Source organism: Oncorhynchus kisutch, linkage group LG14 (assembly GCF_002021735.2).
Source record: "Oncorhynchus kisutch isolate 150728-3 linkage group LG14, Okis_V2, whole genome shotgun sequence".
NCBI lineage: Eukaryota > Metazoa > Chordata > Actinopteri > Salmoniformes > Salmonidae > Oncorhynchus > Oncorhynchus kisutch.
The window spans coordinates 61927019-61947068 of record NC_034187.2 but is presented as its reverse complement, the minus strand read 5'-3'; the positions used below and the strand labels follow the sequence as shown (position 1 = coordinate 61947068).

Here is a 20050-nt window from a genome sequence, read left to right as displayed (position 1 = left end):
TGTAGAGATCCTACTATTCTTCCATAATAATAACATGGGATGTAGAGATCCTACTATCCTTCCATAATACCATGGGATGTAGAGATCCTACTATCCTTCCATAATAATAACATGGGATGTAGAGATCCTACTATACCTCCATAATAACATGGGATGTAGAGATCCTACTATTCTTCCATAATAATAACATGGGATGTAGAGATCCTACTATCCCTCCATAATAACATGGGATGTAGAGATCCTACTATCCCTCCATAATTACATGGGATGTAGAGATCCTAGTATTCTTCCATAATAATAACATGGGATGTAGAGATCGTACTATCTTTCCATAATAGTAACATGGGAAGTAGAGATCCTACTATCCCTCCATAATAACATGGGAAGTAGAGATCCTACTATCCCTCCATAATAACATGGGATGTAGAGATCCTAATATTCTTCCATAATAATAACATGGGATGTAGAGATCCTACTATACCTCCATAATAACATGGGATGTAGAGATCCTACTATTCTTCCATAATAATAACATGGGATGTAGAGATCCTACTATCCCTCCATAATAACATGGGATGTAGAGATCCTACTATCCCTCCATAATAACATGGGATGTAGAGATCCTACTATTCTTCCATAATAATAACATGGGATGTAGAGATCCTACTATCCTTCCATAATAATAACATGGGATGTAGAGATCCTACTATCCCTCCATAATAACATGGGATGTAGAGATCCTACTATTCTTCCATAATAATAACATGGGATGTAGAGATCCTACTATCCTTCCATAATACCATGGGATGTAGAGATCCTACTATCCTTCCATAATAATAACATGGGATGTAGAGATCCTACTATACCTCCATAATAACATGGGATGTAGAGATCCTACTATTCTTCCATAATAATAACATGGGATGTAGAGATCCTACTATCCCTCCATAATAACATGGGATGTAGAGATCCTACTATCCCTCCATAATAACATGGGATGTAGAGATCCTACTATTCTTCCATAATAATAACATGGGATGTAGAGATCCTACTATCCTTCCATAATAATAACATGGGATGTAGAGATCCTACTATCCTTCCATAATAATAGCATGGGATGTAGAGATCCTACTATCCCTCCATAATAACATGGGATGTAGAGATCCTAGTATTCTTCCATAATAATAACATGGGATGTAGAGATCGTACTATCTTTCCATAATAGTAACATGGGAAGTAGAGATCCTACTATCCCTCCATAATAACATGGGATGTAGAGATCCTACTATCCCTCCATAATAACATGGGATGTAGAGATCCTACTCTCCTTCCATAATAACATGGGATGTAGAGATCCTACTCTCCTTCCATAATAACATGGAATGTAGAGATCCTACTATCCTTCCATAATAATAACATGGGATGTAGAGATCCTACTATCCTTCCATAATAACAGCATGGGATGGAGAGATCCTACTATCCTTCCGTATTAATAACATGGGATGTAGAGATCCTACTATCCTTCCATAATAATAACATGGGATGTAGAGATCCTAGTATTCTTCCATAATAATAACATGGGATGTAGAGATCCTACTATCCTTCCATAATAATAACATGGGATGTAGAGATCCTACTATCCTTCCATAATAATAACATGGGATGTAGAGATCCTACTATCCTTCCATAATAATAACATGGGATGTAGAGATCCTACTATCCTTCCATAATAATAACATGGGATGTAGAGATCCTACTATCCTTCCATAATACCTTGGGATGTAGAGATCCTACTATCCTTCCATAATACCATGGGATGTAGAGATCCTACTATCCTTCCATAATAATAACATGGGATGTAGAGATCCTACTATCCCTCCATAATAACATGGGATGTAGAGATCCTACTATTCTTCCATAATAATAACATGGGATGTAGAGATCCTACTATCCTTCCATAATAATAACATGGGATGTAGAGATCCTACTATCCCTCCATAATAATAACATGGGATGTAGAGATCCTACTATCCTTCCATAATAACATGGGATGTAGAGATCCTACTATCCTTCCATAATAATAACATGGGATGTAGAGATCCTACTATCCTTCCATAATACCATGGGATGTAGAGATCCTACTATCCTTCCATAATAATAACATGGGATGTAGAGGTCCTACTATCCCTCCATAATAACATGGGATGTAGAGATCCTACTATTCTTCCATAATAATAACATGGGATGTAGAGATCCTACTATCTTTCCATAATAATAACATGGGATGTAGAGATCCTACTATCCCTCCATAATAACATGGGATGTAGAGATCCTAGTATTCTTCCATAATAATAACATGGGATGTAGAGATCCTACTATCCCTCCATAATAACTTGGGATGTAGAGATCCTACTATCCTTCCATAATAATAACATGGGATGTAGAGATCCTACTATCCCTCCATAATAACATGGGATGTAGAGATCCTACTATTCTTCCATAATAATAACGTGGGATGTAGAGATCCTACTATCCTTCCATAATAATAACATGGGATGTAGAGATCCTACTATCCTTCCATAATAATAACATGGGATGTAGAGATCCTACTATCCCTCCATAATAACATGGGATGTAGAGATCCTACTATTCTTCCATAATAATACCATGGGATGTAGAGATCCTACTATCCTTCCATAATAATAACATGGGATGTAGAGATCCTACTATCCCTCCATAATAACATGGGATGTAGAGATCCTACTATTCTTCCATAATAATAACATGGGATGTAGAGATCCTACTATCCTTCCATAATAATAACATGGGATGTAGAGATCCTACTATCCTTCCATAATACCATGGGATGTAGAGATCCTACTATCCTTCCATAATAATAACATGGGATGTAGAGATCCTACTATACCTCCATAATAACATGGGATGTAGAGATCCTACTATTCTTCCATAATAATAACATGGGATGTAGAGATCCTACTATCCCTCCATAATAACATGGGATGTAGAGATCCTACTATCCCTCCATAATAACATGGGATGTAGAGATCCTACTATTCTTCCATAATAATAACATGGGATGTAGAGATCCTACTATCCTTCCATAATAATAACATGGGATGTAGAGATCCTACTATCCCTCCATAATAACATGGGATGTAGAGATCCTACTATTCTTCCATAATAATAACATGGGATGTAGAGATCCTACTATCCTTCCATAATACCATGGGATGTAGAGATCCTACTATCCTTCCATAATAATAACATGGGATGTAGAGATCCTACTATACCTCCATAATAACATGGGATGTAGAGATCCTACTATTCTTCCATAATAATAACATGGGATGTAGAGATCCTACTATCCCTCCATAATAACATGGGATGTAGAGATCCTACTATCCCTCCATAATTACATGGGATGTAGAGATCCTACTATTCTTCCATAATAATAACATGGGATGTAGAGATCCTACTATCCTTCCATAATAATAACATGGGATGTAGAGATCCTACTATCCTTCCATAATAATAGCATGGGATGTAGAGATCCTACTATCCCTCCATAATAACATGGGATGTAGAGATCCTAGTATTCTTCCATAATAATAACATGGGATGTAGAGATCGTACTATCTTTCCATAATAGTAACATGGGAAGTAGAGATCCTACTATCCCTCCATAATAACATGGGATGTAGAGATCCTACTATCCCTCCATAATAACATGGGATGTAGAGATCCTAATATTCTTCCATAATAATAACATGGGATGTAGAGATCCTACTATCCTTCCATAATAACATGTGATGTAGAGATCCTACTATCTTTCCATAACAGCATGGGATAAATCAGTCATCCATAATACATGGAGTAAGAGTAAATAAGCGTGATGTATGGGAGTTCTAGAGAGGGTTAGGCTGTGCTGAGTGCTTCCTGTCTGACTATGTTACTCTGCTATTCAGCCTAGTCAGCTATCCCCATGACTTCCCTTCCCTCACAGGGGCGTGCATCCAATCAACAACCCAGAGTCTGTTACTGATTCAGCTGCTTCAGCCGGCTGACTGGTTGTGACTGGACCAGACTAGACTTCAGCCAATTATTACTATGGTATAACCTTAATTATAAACTGGGTGGTTCAAGTCCTGAATTCAGATCGGCTGAAAGCCAAAGTAAATGAGACCGTATACCACATGTATGAGAAAACATTTTTTTTACTGTTCTAATTATGTTGGTAACCAGTTTATAATAGCAATAAGGCACCTCTGGAGTTTGTGGATAAGGTTGCGTTGCGTCGTGCCTAAGGACAGCCCTTAGCCGCGGTATATTGGCCATATACCACACCCCCTCGTGCCTTATTGCTTAAGTATACCATGGGTATGACAAAACATTCATTTTTACTGCTCTAATTACGTTGGTATTCAGTTTAAAATAGCTATAAGGGCAGTATCCAGCCTCTCCACGCTGAGTCATGCCTAAGAACAGCCCTTAGCCATGGTATGTTGGTCATTTACCACACCTTATTGCTTAACTGTACTATTTGGGTGTTCAGTGTGGACACAGGCACATAGTCTAGACATATGTTGGACAAAAGAAGCTGAGTAGCCGATGTTAAATCACCAGCTAGCTGTTCTATTTTGTTCATATGTTGTAAGAGAACAGGGTTCGAGTAATGAGTGTGTAGGTGTCAGTACGCACTGGTATGAGGAACTTCTTGATCTCCTCCAGTGCGTGACCCATCCTGTTGTAGGCCTCTGCAGGGGGAGCGAACACTTCTATGAGGACATGGAGATCCTCGTTCAGGTGCTGATATTTGGCCTCTCCGCTCTTCCGTAGCTCTTCCTCCTGGTGGAACAAAAATCAATTAAGTATATTAACAAAGCCCTCTTTAAACCAGAAGTTGTCACAAAGTGTTGCAACTCGGTCTATTATAATGTCACCTCAGTTACTCCTCACAGTTTATATCATCCACACAGGATCAGCAAGACGGATCCAGCTAATCTGTTTGACTGGAGTATTGAATTTCATTAGGACTGTCAGAGTTAATCAGTTAACTCTAATTTAAGTTCACAAATTATTTTAAATTGTGATGAATCGCATTGTCTGAAAGCATTCAAAATACACTGTAAACATCCAAATAAATATACTGTATATAGCTGAAAACAACAATGCTAACCGTTACTTTGGACAAAATCAAGACATCAATTGTCACGAATACCACCGAAGGTGGCTCCCCTTCCTGCTCGGGTGGAGCTCGGCGGTCATCGTCGCCGGTCTATTAGCTGCCACTGAAGGTGGCTCCCCTTCCTGCTCGGGTGGAGCTCGGCGGTCATCGTCGCCGGTCTATTAGCTGCCACTGAAGGTGGCTCCCCTTCCTGTTCGGGTGGAGCTCGGCGGTCATCGTCGCCGGTCTATTAGCTGCCACTGAAGGTGGCTCCCCTTCCTGTTCGGGTGGAGCTCGGCGGTCATCGTCGCCGGTCTATTAGCTGCCACGGGTGGAGCTCGGCGGTCATCGTCGCCGGTCTATTAGCTGCCACTGAAGGTGGCTCCCCTTCCTGCTCGGGTGGAGCTCGGCGGTCATCGTCGCCGGTCTATTAGCTGCCACTGAAGGTGGCTCCCCTCCTGCTCGGGTGGAGCTCGGCGGTCGTCGTCGCCGGTCTATTAGCTGCCACTGAAGGTGGCTCCCCTTCCTGCTCGGGTGGAGCTCGGCGGTCATCGTCGCCAGTTTATTAGCTGCCACTGAAGGTGGCTCCCCTTCCTGCTCGAGTGGAGCTCGGCGGTCGTCGTCGCCGGTCTATTAGCTGCCACTGAAGGTGGCTCCCCTTCCTGTTCGGGTGGCGCTCGGCGGTCGTCGTCGCCGGTCTATTAGCTGCCACTGAAGGTGGCTCCCCTTCCTGTTCGGGTGGAGCTCGGCGGTCGTCGTCGCCGGTCTATTAGCTGCCACTGAAGGTGGCTCTCCTTCCTGTTCGGGTGGCGCTCGGCGGTCGTCGTCGCCGGTCTATTAGCTGCCACTGAAGGTGGCTCTCCTTCCTGTTCGGGTGGCGCTCGGCGGTCGTCGTCGCCGGTCTATTAGCTGCCACTGAAGGTGGCTCCACTTCCTGTTCGGGTGGAGCTCGGCGGTCGTCGTCGCCGGTCTATTAGCTGCCACTGAAGGTGGCTCCCCTTCCTGCTCGGGTGGAGCTCGGCGGTCGTCGTCGCCGGTCTATTAGCTGCCACTGAAGGTTGCTCCCCTTCCTGTTCGGGTGGCGCTCTGCGGTCGTCGTCGCCGGTTTATTAGCCGCCACTGAAGGTGGCTCCCCTTCCTGTTCGGGTGGCGCTCTGCGGTCGTCGTCGCCGGTCTATTAGCCGCCACTGAAGGTGGTTCCCCTTCCTGTTCGGGTGGCGCTCTGCGGTCGTCGTCGCCGGTCTATTAGCCGCCACTGAAGGTGGCTCCCCTTCCTGTTCGGGTGGCGCTCTGCGGTCGTCGTCGCCAGTCTACTAGCTGCCACTGAAGGTGGCTCCCCTTCCTGTTCGGGTGGCGCTCTGCGGTCGTCGTCGCCGGTCTATTAGCTGCCACCGATCCCTTTTTCCTTTTCGTTTGTTTTTGCCCAATTGTTTTCACCTGTTCCTTGTTGGGGTTTTGGGATGGGTGTTATTTAAGTTTGTTTTGCCCGCTGGTATTTGTGCTGCCTTGTTGGTTGTTACGTTTGGTGATGTATCGTGTTTTGTTTTGGGTTTTCGCTGTCCAGTGTTTGTAACTAGGTTTTGGGTTTGTTTAGCGCCAGTGTTTTAGGGCATTGACCCATGTTTTGGACCTGTTACGTTTTGAAGGACATTAAAGCGTTTTTCCGTTCATTTCGCTCTCTGCATTTGACTCCTCACTCATTTCACTCACCCGTCGTTACATCAATATTATTGTATGCTTTTTGTATGAATAAATCTTAAATTATAGCTCAATTAGAGCAAATTCTGAACTTGTGGTTAATGGTGATTAAACACAGCAAATCCTGTGATTATTGTTTGACAACCACAAAATTGATTAGACCTCTAATGCCACAAAGGAGTGCAACATTGTATACTGTACATGTAATACATACTACAGTATGGTGTAAATAGGTGATATAGGCCAACATAGATCCCAATGGGCCATCTCATCCAGACAGAAACAGGCCAATATGTTAATCAGGGCCAAACCCTAAGTAAAACTACAGCACAGACAACAATGTGAGGTTTATAGACACCCCAGTTTCCTCATCTGAACAAAACCCTGCTCTTCTCTAGTGATGTTCCTCTACTCTGCTAGCTACTGAGAACTTCCTTCTCCCTCCTCCACTGGAATCATGCAACGCACGCACGTACGCACACACACACACACACACACACACACACACACACACACACACACACACACACACACACACACACACACACACACACACACACACACACACACACTCACACACACACACATTCCTCTCCTCTAGAAGCACCATGCAAGGCAGAGCCTCTGATGTGATGTCATTTAATTATAAATAACCAGGTTTTAAGAGAGCCTGTGGTATGTTAATGAGATGCAAATTTCTCTCATAAATCTGTGTTTTACGAGGAAGCGGCTCCTCTGTGTATACTGTCTGGAGTACCTCTACTGATGGAGCTGCCAGCGTGTGAGTGTGTGTGAGTGTGAGTATGTGTGTGTGTGTGTGTGTGTGTGTGTGTGTGTGTGTGTGTGTGTGTGTGTGTGTGTGTGTGTGTGTGTGTGTGTGTGTGTGTGTGTGTGTGTGTGTGTGTGTGTGTGTGTGTGTGTGTGTGTGTGTGTGGCGTGAGTGTGTGGCCCCTCACATAGCTTAGATAAGAGACATGAATCACACACACACACACACACACACACTCTACCTATAGGTGCCCAGCAGCCCATGGCAGGAGATTACAGCTGTCACGTCCTCCTCTTGTTGATATTCCTCATAGAGAATCTGTTTATGTTCCTCACTGTAAATCTGGTTATCAAACAGCCATTCTCTTCCCAAAAACAGAGGCACAAAGAAGCACAAAGCCTGAGACAACAGCGTGAGAGTCCATAGGAACTACATAGGAAAAAAAGTTTTGCTCAGATGTTTGAGGGCTGTTAGTTGTTGCAGTTGATGCCTTGCTATGCATCCTGAATGACAGCAGGACGACACGACAGCAACAACATGGATACCGTGTCTTGTGATGACTTCTTACAGACTGAGAGGTCTGACAGAGGACAAGGAAGTCAACAACTAGATGTAATTTCATCATCCATTTTAAGCTCCACTAGCCTTTGTTTCCATAACACCAACCATGAACCCAGAAGCATACGCCTCCTTTAACATCACCCAGCCCAAGGAATGTACAATAAAGCAACTTTCAGGACAGAGACTCTGAATGCTTCTATAGCGTATTGGCTATAGGAGTCTATGGCGACAATGCTGGGATGTCAGAGGTGCCATCAGCTCCGCACTCAAAAGCAGAGGAGGAGAAGGGAGAAGCCTGATGCAGCCTGTTGCAGTGGTGTCCTTCCTGTGATCCTTTCATTGATACTCCTCTGTGTAACTGACCATGACAATCTTGGCCAAATATTGGAGGAATTCTATGAGAGTTATATGTATTGCAATAAGGCATACACTGAGGCTGAGCTTTTACCCACCTCCAACTGGCTTACAGGGAGGTACTGTAGCTATAAGAACACAGCTGTATCCATACAATTATAATTTGGTGCTAGAATTGCGCCTCGTCATCCTAGAAAACGTCTTGCATAATACAGGCCTCTCACTGCAAAACAAACTCTGAAGCAAACAGCCCAACACAAGCTTTTCAGGACGGATGACTTGTCTGAAAAGTAAGGTGCATGAAGTATCTGGAGCAAGCTGTCAATGATAGATCACAAATCTCCCTGGTAAAGTAATGGAGGAGGTGTGTGAAGCATGCCAAGCTGCGTGTGTGTGTGTGTGTGTGTGTGTGTGTGTGTGTGTGTGTGTGTGTGTGTGTGTGTGTGTGTGTGTGTGTGTGTGTGTGTGTGTGTGTGTGTGTGTGTGTGTGTGTGTGTGTGTGTGTGCGTGCGTATGTGCGTGCGTGCGTGCGTGCGTGGGTGGGTGCGTGGAAGCTTGCTGAGTCTGCTGAGGTCAGCACATCCCCATGACAGATCTGTTCAGCAGGTGTTCCAGAGTTGTGCCGTCAGAGAGAATCGATCACAACAATCTAACAGAACGGTGCTGTGTGGTACTGAAGATCATCGATGTCACATATCACCCATGATGACAAACTGACTGACGGAGAAAGACTGCCACAGACACAACGAGACAGAACACATCCTCAATAACTCAGCTGGTTATTGATGCCTTTCCACTGAGGGTGTCTGCCTCAATTTACCTGACACAAACAACAGAGAAGTAGAGAGACAGAGGGAGCGCGAGAGAGGGGACTTGGCTGTTACAGAGAGGTAGAGAGGGGGAATGGGATTGGGCTGTTTTCAGATAGAGAGGGAGCGAAGGGGAGGGGACTTGTCTTTTACTAGATAGAGAGGGAGAGATAGAAATGTTTGACTGTTAGAGAGAGGGAGAGAATGACTTGGCTGTTACCTTCTCTTTGTCTCTCATTGATCCTTTCCCCAGAATGGACATCTTAGTGAGCGTGTCTTCCTGCAGTCTCTTTAGTGAGTTCCCGCGTGGACCCAGCAGTTTGCCCACAAAGTTAAACTAAAACAGAAACACAAGCAGAGAAGCTCAATGAGTATCTGTGCAGATGAGATAAAGACAAAAACATTTATGTCAATCAAATGGTGGCTCCAACAGTTTGCTTTTCATTCAATTTAAACAAGAATTGTTGACATGAGAACTATCTTCCTAGTAGCAGGTGTACATCCCAAATGGCACTCTATTCCATATATAGTGCACTACTCTTGACCAGGGCCCATAGGGTCAAATGTCATTCTCTATATAGGAAAATTTTTGTTTTTTTTACCTTACAAAAAAGATTGCAGTCTTGACATTGAAGTAAAAATGCAGTAACTGCAGTCGACTGTGATATTTTGGACGCAGTAATTGCAGAATAACTACAGTATACTGCAGTTTAAGTGCAATTATACTGCACTGTAAAAAAAAAACTGTGTTATTTTAGATGGAGTTATACTGCACTCTGACTGCATTCTTTCTGCCTTGGACAGCTAACAAACATAATCCAAACAATTATAACAGCATTATGTGAAATGAGAAGGCTCAGCATTTGACAGGTCACGTTCAAATAGTACATAATTTTTTCAGCATATCAAGTTTTATACAATACCACAGTTTGCCTTTATATGTCAATGTCATCCCTGTTTAAATGCTCTGCAAAAGTCACATAGAGTGCCCTTGCTATTTTCATATGGCTGTTGAATGTTGAGTGACAATGTTAAAGGTCATGCAAAGACCAAAACAGAGAGAGTAGATGGACACAAAAAAAGAGAGGAGGGAGATAGAAAAGAGAGAGAAAGAGCAAAGTGAGAGAGAGAGGGAACAGAGAATGAAAGCAGAGAGGAAAGAGAGGGGGAGGAAAGAGAGAGAAAGAGAGCAAAGAAAGAGGAAAGAGAGAGAGAGAGAGAGAGAGAGCGCAGGGAGAGAGTGCAGGGAGAGAGAGATAAAGCAAGGTGAGAGTGCAGGGAGAGAGAGATAAAGCAGGGAGAGAGTGCAGGGAGAGAGAGATAAAGCAGGGAGAGAGTGCAGGGAGAGAGAGATAAAGCAGGGAGAGAGTGCAGGAAGAGAGAGATAAAGCAGGGAGAGAGTGCAGGGAGAGAGAGATAAAGCAGGGAGAGAGTGCAGGGAGAGAGAGATAAAGCAGGGAGAGAGTGCAGGGAGAGAGAGATAAAGCAGGGAGAGAGTGCAGGGAGAGAGAGATAAAGCAGGGAGAGAGTGCAGGGAGAGAGAGATAAAGCAGGGAGAGAGGGAGATAGAGGATACAGAGTACAGAGCTTGTTCTCTTCTGCTCACCATCTCTCTCTCCGTTTAACGCTGAGTTATACAGCTGTCTCCTACATCTCTATGGGTCATTAATTAGTGGACAGGATGGAAAAAAACTGCCCTATTTTGTTCTACGCCTTACCTATGTCTCCTTCCTGTTATTCTCTCAAAACAGTAACTGTCATTGCCATGGTCATTAACTGTCATTGCCATGGTCATTAACTGTCATTGCCATGGTCATTCACTGTCATTGCCATGGTCATTCACTGTCATTGCCATGGTCATTAACTGTCATTGCCATGGTCATTAACTGTCATTGCCATGGTCATTAACTGTCATTGCCATGGTCATTAACTGTCATTGCCATGGTCATTAACTGTATTTGCCATGGTCATTAATTGTCCTTGCCTTGGTCATTAACTATCCTTGCCATGGTCATTAACTGTCATTGCCATGGTCATTAACTGTCATTGCCATGGTCATTAACTGTATTTGCCATGGTCATTAATTGTCATTGCCTTGGTCATTAACTATCCTTGCCATGGTCATTAACTGTCATTGCCTTGGTCAGTAACTGTCATTTTCATGGTCAGTGGCAGGCAGTGCACTCAGGTGAACTCAGGCCATATGGCTGTATATTGTCAGTTTCACTACTGTGCTCGTATCCAGGCCTGCATATATGCTAACACCAGTTAAATTCCACTCATTACTTTTGTACACAGGGTGATGTCTACAGATGCTGAGGCTACATAAAAGGTGCCAAAGGTATCTGAAAGTCCATTATGTTGACAAATAGCCAGGTTTACATCCGACTGAGTGTGAACAGGTGGGAAAGTTTGCACCTGTTATATTCAGGGTGGAACACATCCTGTAATGTAAACAATGGGGAAATTACATAGACGTTTCATGTTTTTAGTTTTACCTTTTTTTCGTTCCCTAAAATTAGTCATTTTATTAAGTCAAATAACAGGAGGCATGACAGTCAGTCAGTCAGACAGCATATCACATGCTGTTTTGGTGCTGTGCTGTGGGATGCTGTTGGTTTGGTGCTTTTTTAAAGCCTAGTTATTTACAGACAGATCAAAGATATTTGCCTTGGATCTGATCTGTTTAATGCCTCTAAATGTCAGAGATAAACTTAATCTGGACATTAAACACCACCCTGTCTTTATATTTACTCATGCAAACTAAAGCCTCTCTAACCCACATTCCACACTACAGTACTAGCCTGGTAGAATCAGCCAGATTGCTGTGTTTGTCATTCTGTTTTACTAGACATATCAGTCTTTCTTCAATGGGTGTTTGGAATAAGTAAAAACTGGGCTGCATCCCAAATGGCACCCATCTTCCCTTTATAGTGCACTACTTTTGAAAGTAGTGCACTCTAAAGGGAATAGTGTCACGCCTTGGTCATAGTGTTTTGTGTTTTCGTTATATATTTTGGTCAGGCCAGGGTGTGACATGGGTTTACGTGTTGTGTTTCGTATTGGGGTTTTATAGGATTGGGATTGCTAATGATTAGGGGTGTGTCTAGTTAGGTTTGGGCTGCCTGAGGCGGTTCTCGATCAGAGTCAGGTGATTCTTGGGGGGGGGGCTCAGAGGGAGAGTGGCTGAGTCAGGAGATAGACCTGAGCCAACTCTCCCTGTTTATCGTGAGGAGCCAAGGAGGAGACCAGAACCAGAGCCGGTGTTGGAGGTGAGCGAAACAGAGACTGTGAAGGAGTTAATGGGGAAATTGGAGGAGAGAGAAATGAGGGAGTTGCTGTGTTGGTGCTTTTTGCATGGAATTCGCCCAACGGAACGTGTTGGGGATTTGATGGCACCTGGGTTAGCGCTCCATACTCGTCCTGAGGTGCGTGTTAGTCGGCTGGTGAAGTTGGTGCCAGCCTCACGCACCAGGCCTCCTGTGCACATCCCTAGCCTTGCACGTCCTGTGCCAACACTGCTCTCAAGATCTCCAGTACGCCTTCACGGTCTAGCCCATCCTGTGCCACCTCCACACTCCAGTCCTCTGGTAGCAGCTCCCCGCACCAGGCTTCCTGTGCGTGTCCTCGATCCAGTACCACCAGTTCCAGCACCACGCATCAGGCCTACAGTGCGCCTCGACTCTCCTGCGCTGTCGGAGTCTCCCGCCTGTTCAGCGCTGTCGGAGCCTTTCACCTCTCCTGCGCTGCCGGAGTCTCCCGCCTGTTTAGCGCAGCTAGAGCCTTTCTCCTCTCCTGCGCTGCTGGAGTCTCCCGCCTGTTTAGCGCAGCCAGAGCCTTTCTCCTCTACAGCGTGCTGGAGTCTCCCGCCTGTTCAGCGCAGCCAGAGCCTCTCTCCTCTCCTGCGCTGCCGGAGTCTCCCGCCTGTTCAGCGCAGACAGAGCTGCCAGCCTGCAGGGAGCAGCTGGAGCTGCCAGCCTGCAGGGAGCAGCTGGAGCTGCCAGCCTGCAGGGAGCAGCTGGAGCTGCCAGCCTGCATGGAGAAGCCAGAGCTGCCAGCCTATATGGAGCAGCCAGAGCTGTCAGTCTGTAAGAAGCCACCAGAGCTGTCAGCCTGCATGGAGCAGCCAGAGCTGTCAGTCTGCATGGAGCAGTTGGAGCTGCCAGCCTGCATGGAGAAGCCAGAGCTGCCAGCCTGCATGGAGCAGTCAGAGCTGTCAGTCTGCATGGAGCAGCCAGAGCTGTCAGTCTGCATGGAGCAGCCAGAGCTGTCAGTCTGCATGAAGCAGCCCGAGCTGTCAGTCTGCAAGGAGCTGTCAGTCTGCAAGGAGCTGTCAGTCTGCAAGGAGCTGTCAGTCTGCAAGGAGCTGTCAGTCTGTAAGGAGCTGCCAGTCTGCAAGGAGCTGCCAGTCAGCACGGAGCCGCCAGAGCTGTCAGTCTGTAAGAAGCCGCCAGAGCTGTCAGCCTATATGGAGCAGCCAGTGCCGCCAGTCTGCCCAGCGCCGCCAGTGCCGCCAGTCTGCCCAGCGCCGCCAGTGCCGCCAGTCTGCCCAGCGCCGCCAGTGCCGCCAGTCTGCCCAGCGCCGCCAGTGCCCCCAGTCTGCCCAGCGTCGCCAGTCTGCCCAGCATCGCCAGTCTGCCCAGCACTGCCAGTCTGCCCAGCGTCGCCAGTCTGCCCAGCGTCGCCAGTCTGCCCAGCGTCGCCAGTCTGCCCAGCGCCGCCAGTCTGCCCAGTGTCGCCAGTCTGTCAGGATCAGTTAGATCCACCAGTCAGCCAGGATCCACCAGTCTGCCAGGATCCGCCAGAAGTGCCAGTCAGCCAGGATCCGCCAGAAGTGCCAGTCGGCCAGGATCTGCCAGTAGTGCCAGTCGGCCAGGATCTGCCAGTCAGCCAGACTCTTCCAGATCTGCCAGTCAGCCAGACTCTTCCAGATCTGCCAGTCAGCAAGACTCTTCCAGATCAGCCTGTCAACCAGTCTCTTCCAGATCTGCCAGTCAACCAGAATCTTCCAGATCTGCTAGTCAACCAGAATCTTCCAGATCTGCTAGTCAACCAGAATCTTCCAGATCCGCCAGCCAGCCAGGATCTACCGGAGCCTACTACCTACCTGAGCTTCATCTCAGTACTGGGCTTCCTCTCAGTACTGGGCTTCCTCTCAGTACTGGGCTTCCCCTCAGTTCCGGGCTGCCCCTCAGTTCCGTGCTGCCCCTCAGTTCCGAGCTGCCCCTCAGTCCCGAGCTGCCCCTCAGTCCCGAGCTGCCCCTCAGTCCCGAGCTGCCTCAGTCCCGAGCTGCCCCTCAGTCCCGAGCTGCCCCTCAGTCACAAGCTGCTCCTCAGTTCAGTGGGGTTCTGGGTGAGGACTATTAGGCCATGGTCGGCGGCGAGGGTGGATTATCCCAGGATGCGAAGGGGAGGAACTAGGACATTAATGAAGTGGGGTCCACGTCCTGAGCCGGAGCCGCCACCATGGACAGACGCCCACCCGGACCCTCCCTATGGTTTTGAGGTGCGTCCGGGAGTCCGCACCTTGGGGGGGGGGGGGTTCTGTCACGCCTTGGTCATAGTGTTTTGTGTTTTCGTTATATATTTTGGTCAGGCCAGGGTGTGACATGGGTTTACGTGTTGTGTTTCGTATTGGGGTTTTATAGGATTGGGATTGCTAATGATTAGGGGTGTGTCTAGTTAGGTTTGGGCTGCCTGAGGTGGTTCTCGATCAGAGTCAGGTGATTCTTGTTGTCTCTGATGGGGAACCGTATTTAGGTAGCCTGAGTTTCGCTTTGTATTTCGTGGGTGATTGTTCCTGTCTTTGTGTAGTGTTCACCAGATAGGCTGTATTAGGTTTCACGTTCCGTTTGTTGTTTTCGTATTTAATAGTTATTTCATGTATCGTCATTTTTCTCATTAAAATATCATGATTAACTACCACGCTGCATTTCGGTCCGACTCTCCTTCAACAAACGAAGAACGCCGTTACAAATAGGATGTAATGGGATGCAGCCATTGTCTGACTGGGGCCTGTGGTCATTTACTGCTTTTAATATCTCTAATCCATTTCCCCCAACAACAGCAGTAATCTGAACCCAGTCCAGAACTGCTGCGGCGTGGGTCCCTTACTGTCCCTTAATGGGGACTAGGAGGGGACTGTACTGCCTGGCACCGATAGTGACAGCCCACATGAGAGCTGAACAGTCTCTTCTTAATCATGTGTTGGCAAGAACCACTTTGCTTTGATTATGGTTACACACACACACACACACTAGGACCACACTATACACTCTTAGAAAAAAAAGGTGTTATCTAGGATCTAAAAGGGTTCTTCGGCTGTCCCCATAGGAGAACCCTTTGAAGAACCCTTTTTGGTTCCATGTAGAACCCTTTCCATTGAGGGTTCTACATGGAATCCAAAATAGTTCTACATGGAACCAAAAAGGGTTATCCTATGGGGACAGCTTTAGAACCCCTTTGGAAACCATTTTTCGAAGAGTGTAGAGTAGGCCTACACACCGCTCTCACAGTCGTAGTTCAGGGCTGACAGAGGAGCCGTGGTGCAGAGTGGTCATCCTAACAGCAACAATAACCAAAACCACAGCATTTTCAACCGCACATCTTAGAGTTGGCAGGGGATGGAGAAAGCAGGTGGAGAGATGAAGGGTTCTGTGATGATTAAAAAGTCAGAGGACACCAACCAGTAGGAACGAATCTATGATTAATCACAGCTACCCAGGGGGGTAGGGCGGACCAACATCTAACATCTTTTCATCATTTCCTGAATGCATTACTGTACTGCTAGCCTGCACTGTGCTGGAGAGGAGGAGAGGAGGTGTGTGTGTGTGTATGTATGTATGTGTGTATTGCGCTGTGAGACGAGAGGAGAGGTGTGTTCAGAGAAAAGCCAGCATGCAGCGATTTTGCTGAAGACAGCAGGACAGACAGAGCCAACAGCAGAAGAATAAATCACTACTGCCATTGCTGAGGAGCGGAGAGACCCAGACACACAGAGAGACACAGAGGAGAGGAGAGGCACAGAGACACACAGAGACAGACAGGAGAGAGGAGAGACAGACAAAAAGAGACAGAGACGCAGAGACACACAGAGACACAGACACAGTGAGACACAGAGGATAGAAGAGACAGACACACAGAGACACATACATACAGAGAGCCACGGAGGATAGAAGAGACACAGAGACACACAGAGAGACAAAGAGGAGAGGAGAGGAGAGCCACAGAGACACACAGAGACAGACAGGAGAGAGGAGAGACAGACACAAAGAGACAGAGACACAGACACAGTGAGACACAGAGGATAGAAGAGACAGACACACAGAGACACATACACACAGAGAGCCACAGAGGATAGAAGAGACACACAGAGACACAGACACACAGAGGAGAGTAGAAACACAGAGACAGACAGTGGAGAGTAGAGACACAGAAACACAAAGGAGAAGAGAGACACATACACAGAGGCACAGAGGAGAGATAGACACAAAGAGACAGAGACACACACAGAGACACACAGAGACATAGGGGAGAGAGGAGAGATAGAAACACAACCTAAACTGGAAATTAACACCTTTCTAATGGCCTTGGGTGATTACATAAATATTTATGATGGGTGCACGTAGAGTGACTTCAGATAGTATTCATACCCCTTGACTTGTTTCAGATTTTGTTGTGTTACAGACAGAATTTCTTTCTCTCTTTTTTCTCTTTTTTAAAACATTTTTCTCATCGATCTACACACAATACCCCATAATGACAAGTTGAAAACATGTTTTTGTAAATTGTTGCACATTTGTTAACAATGAAACACAGAAATATGTCATTTACATATGTATTCACACCCGTGTCAGTACTTTGAAGTAGTACTTTAGCGACGACTACAGCTGTGTCTTTTGGGGTAAGTCTCTAAGAGCTTTGCACGCTTGGATTGTACAATATTTGTCAATTCTTCTTAAAACAATTCTTCAAGCTCTGTCAAGTAGATTGTTGATCATTGCTAGACAGCAATTTTCAGGTCTTGCCATAAACCACAAGCCAATTCAAGTCAAAACTGTAGCTAGGCCATTGAGAAAGATCCTAAAAAACTCCCTAGACAAGTATACCCATAACATGATGCAGCCACCACCATGCATGAACATTTGAAGAGTGATACTCAGTGATATGTTGTGTTGGATTTGTTATGAAACATAACACAGGACAAAAGTACACTTATTTGCCACATTTCTTTGCAGTATTACCTTAGTGTCTTGTTGCAAACAGGATGCATGTTTTGGATCATTCTTTATTATACCTTCTTTTCACTCTGTAATTTAGGTTAGTATTGTGGCATAACTACAATGTTGATCCATCCTCAGTTTTCTCGTATCACAACCATTAAACTCTGTAACTGATTTAAAATCACCATTGGCCTCATAGTGAAATCAATGAGAGATTTCCTTCCTCTCCGGCAACTGAGTTAGGAAGGACGCCTGTATCTTTGTGGTGACAGGGTGTATTGATACAGCATCCAAAGCCAAATTAATATCTACACCATGCTCAAAGGGATATTCAGCATTAGTTTTTTTCTTTTTACACATCTCCCAATCGGTGCTCTTCTTTGTGAGGCATTGAACAACCTCCCGGGTCTGTGTGGTTGAATCTGTGCTCTAAATTAATTACTGGATTAAGGGACCTTGCAGATAATTGTATGTGTGGGGTACAGTCATTCAAAAACAATGTTAACCACTATAATTGAACATGTAATGACTCCATGCAACTTATTATGCAACTTGTTAAGGACATTTGTCATTCTGAACTTCTTTAGGAATGCCATAACAAAGGTGTTGAATACTTAATGACTCAAGACATTTCAGCATTGATTTTTTTGTAATTAATTTCTCAAATGTTCTACACACAAAATTCCACTTTGACTTTATGGGGTATTGTGTGTAAATCAGTGACACAAAATCTCAATTTAATCCAACAAAATGTGGAAAAAGGAAAGGGGTGTGAAAAATGTATGGCCATGAAAAACAGGACAGTATTTCATGGCTGTTGGTGTGGTGTTTCGTTGTTGAGAGATTGATTTATACCAATTACACAGTGAATGCACAAACAAAGTACACTGAGTGTACAAAACATTAGGAACACCCTAATATTGAGTTTCTCTCGAAACAGCTTCAATTCGTTGGGGTATGGACTCTACAAGGTGTCGAAAGCATTCCACAAGGATGACTCCAATGCTTCCCACAGTCGTGTGAATTTGGCTGGATGAACCCATTCATGATACACATAGAAACTGTTGAGCATGAAAAACCCAGCAGCATTGCCGTTCTTGACAGACTATATTCGGTGGGCCTGGTACCTACTACCATACCCCGTTCAAAGGCACTTAAATATTTTGTCTTGCCCATTCACCCTCTGAATGGCACACATACACAATCTATGTCTCAATTATATAAAGACATAGAAGTACTTATTTAACCTGCCTCCTCCCCTTCATTTACACTGATTAAAGTGGATTTAACAAGACATCAATAAGGGATCATAGCTTTCACCTGGATTCAGCTGGTCAGTCAAAAGTAGTACACTATATGGAATAGAGTGCCGTTTTAGATGCACCCATGGGCTGACTAATGGGCCTCCATACTTTACATCATCTTCCTCCTGAGGCACACTATTCTGTTTATTTACATATTTTTGTTGACTTATTTCTTTATACGTCTCAGAACTGGCTCGAAAGTATTTATTTTTATTTTGAGCTTTGATTGTTTATCATGTTCACCATACAAGCAAAGATCTCTTGCAATTTCTTAGAACACTGCAACCAGTCTGCTCTATATACACTCAGGATGACTATTTACTCTCAGTGAGTATTTATGAATATGTACAGTACAGTACCCTCCTTGCTTTCTGAACACACTAGTCATCTTTTTAATTCCTCATAAACCAATGCATTATTATTTTTCATAAAAAGTAAACCCTATTTCATAGGACAGTTGATTATTAAGAGATATTGTTAACCAGATGAGACCCTTTGATTTCTTCTTTCATCTGTAGAGTAAAAGCATCATAGACGCTAGCAGCCCTTAACAATGCATGGGGATGATACCCTGTAGCATAGCGCAAAGTCATCAAGGTACTGTATACACAGAGTACACCAAACATTAAGAACACCTTCCTAATATTGAGACGCACCCCCCCCCCCGTTTGTCCCCAGAACCACAATTGTGGAAAAACCAACTGTAGCAGCGTTGCAGTTCTTGACACAAACCGGTGCGCCTGGCACCTACTACCATACCCCGTTCAAAGGCACCTAAATATTTTGTCTTGCCCATTCACCCTCTGAATGGCACACATACACAATCCCTGTCTCAAGTGTCTGAAGGCTTAAAAATATTTATTTAACCTGACTCCTCCCCTTCATCTACACTGATTGAAGTGGATTTAACAAGTGACATCAAAAAGGGATCATAGCTTTCACCTGGTCAGTCTATGTCATGGAAAGAGCAGGTGTTCTTGATGTTTTGTACAGTCAGGGTATAAATAAATGCAATGAAATGGTTTATTTTACAGTTAGCCTATTCCATTTTCACATGATCCCAGATCACTCTAAAATATATTTCCCTATAAATTCTAACCATAGTCTTCTCAAAGGATAACTATGGAGGTATTGCAGAACAATATGTC

General features: G+C 45.0%; 1 protein-coding gene across 2 annotated transcripts in view; it reads right to left on the bottom strand.

Moving 5' to 3' along the window:
• LOC109903114 (KH domain-containing, RNA-binding, signal transduction-associated protein 3) overlaps window positions 1-20050 on the bottom strand; it is a 202300-nt gene that overhangs the window by 54847 nt on the left and 127403 nt on the right. For both annotated transcript variants that reach the window (XM_031788710.1, XM_020499737.2), the window contains exons 3-4: window positions 9597-9713; window positions 4720-4866 (exon numbers count right to left, since the gene is read on the bottom strand). In XM_031788710.1, the coding sequence (XP_031644570.1) occupies window positions 4720-4866; window positions 9597-9713 (264 nt within the window). The remainder of the gene's footprint in view (window positions 1-4719; window positions 4867-9596; window positions 9714-20050) is intronic.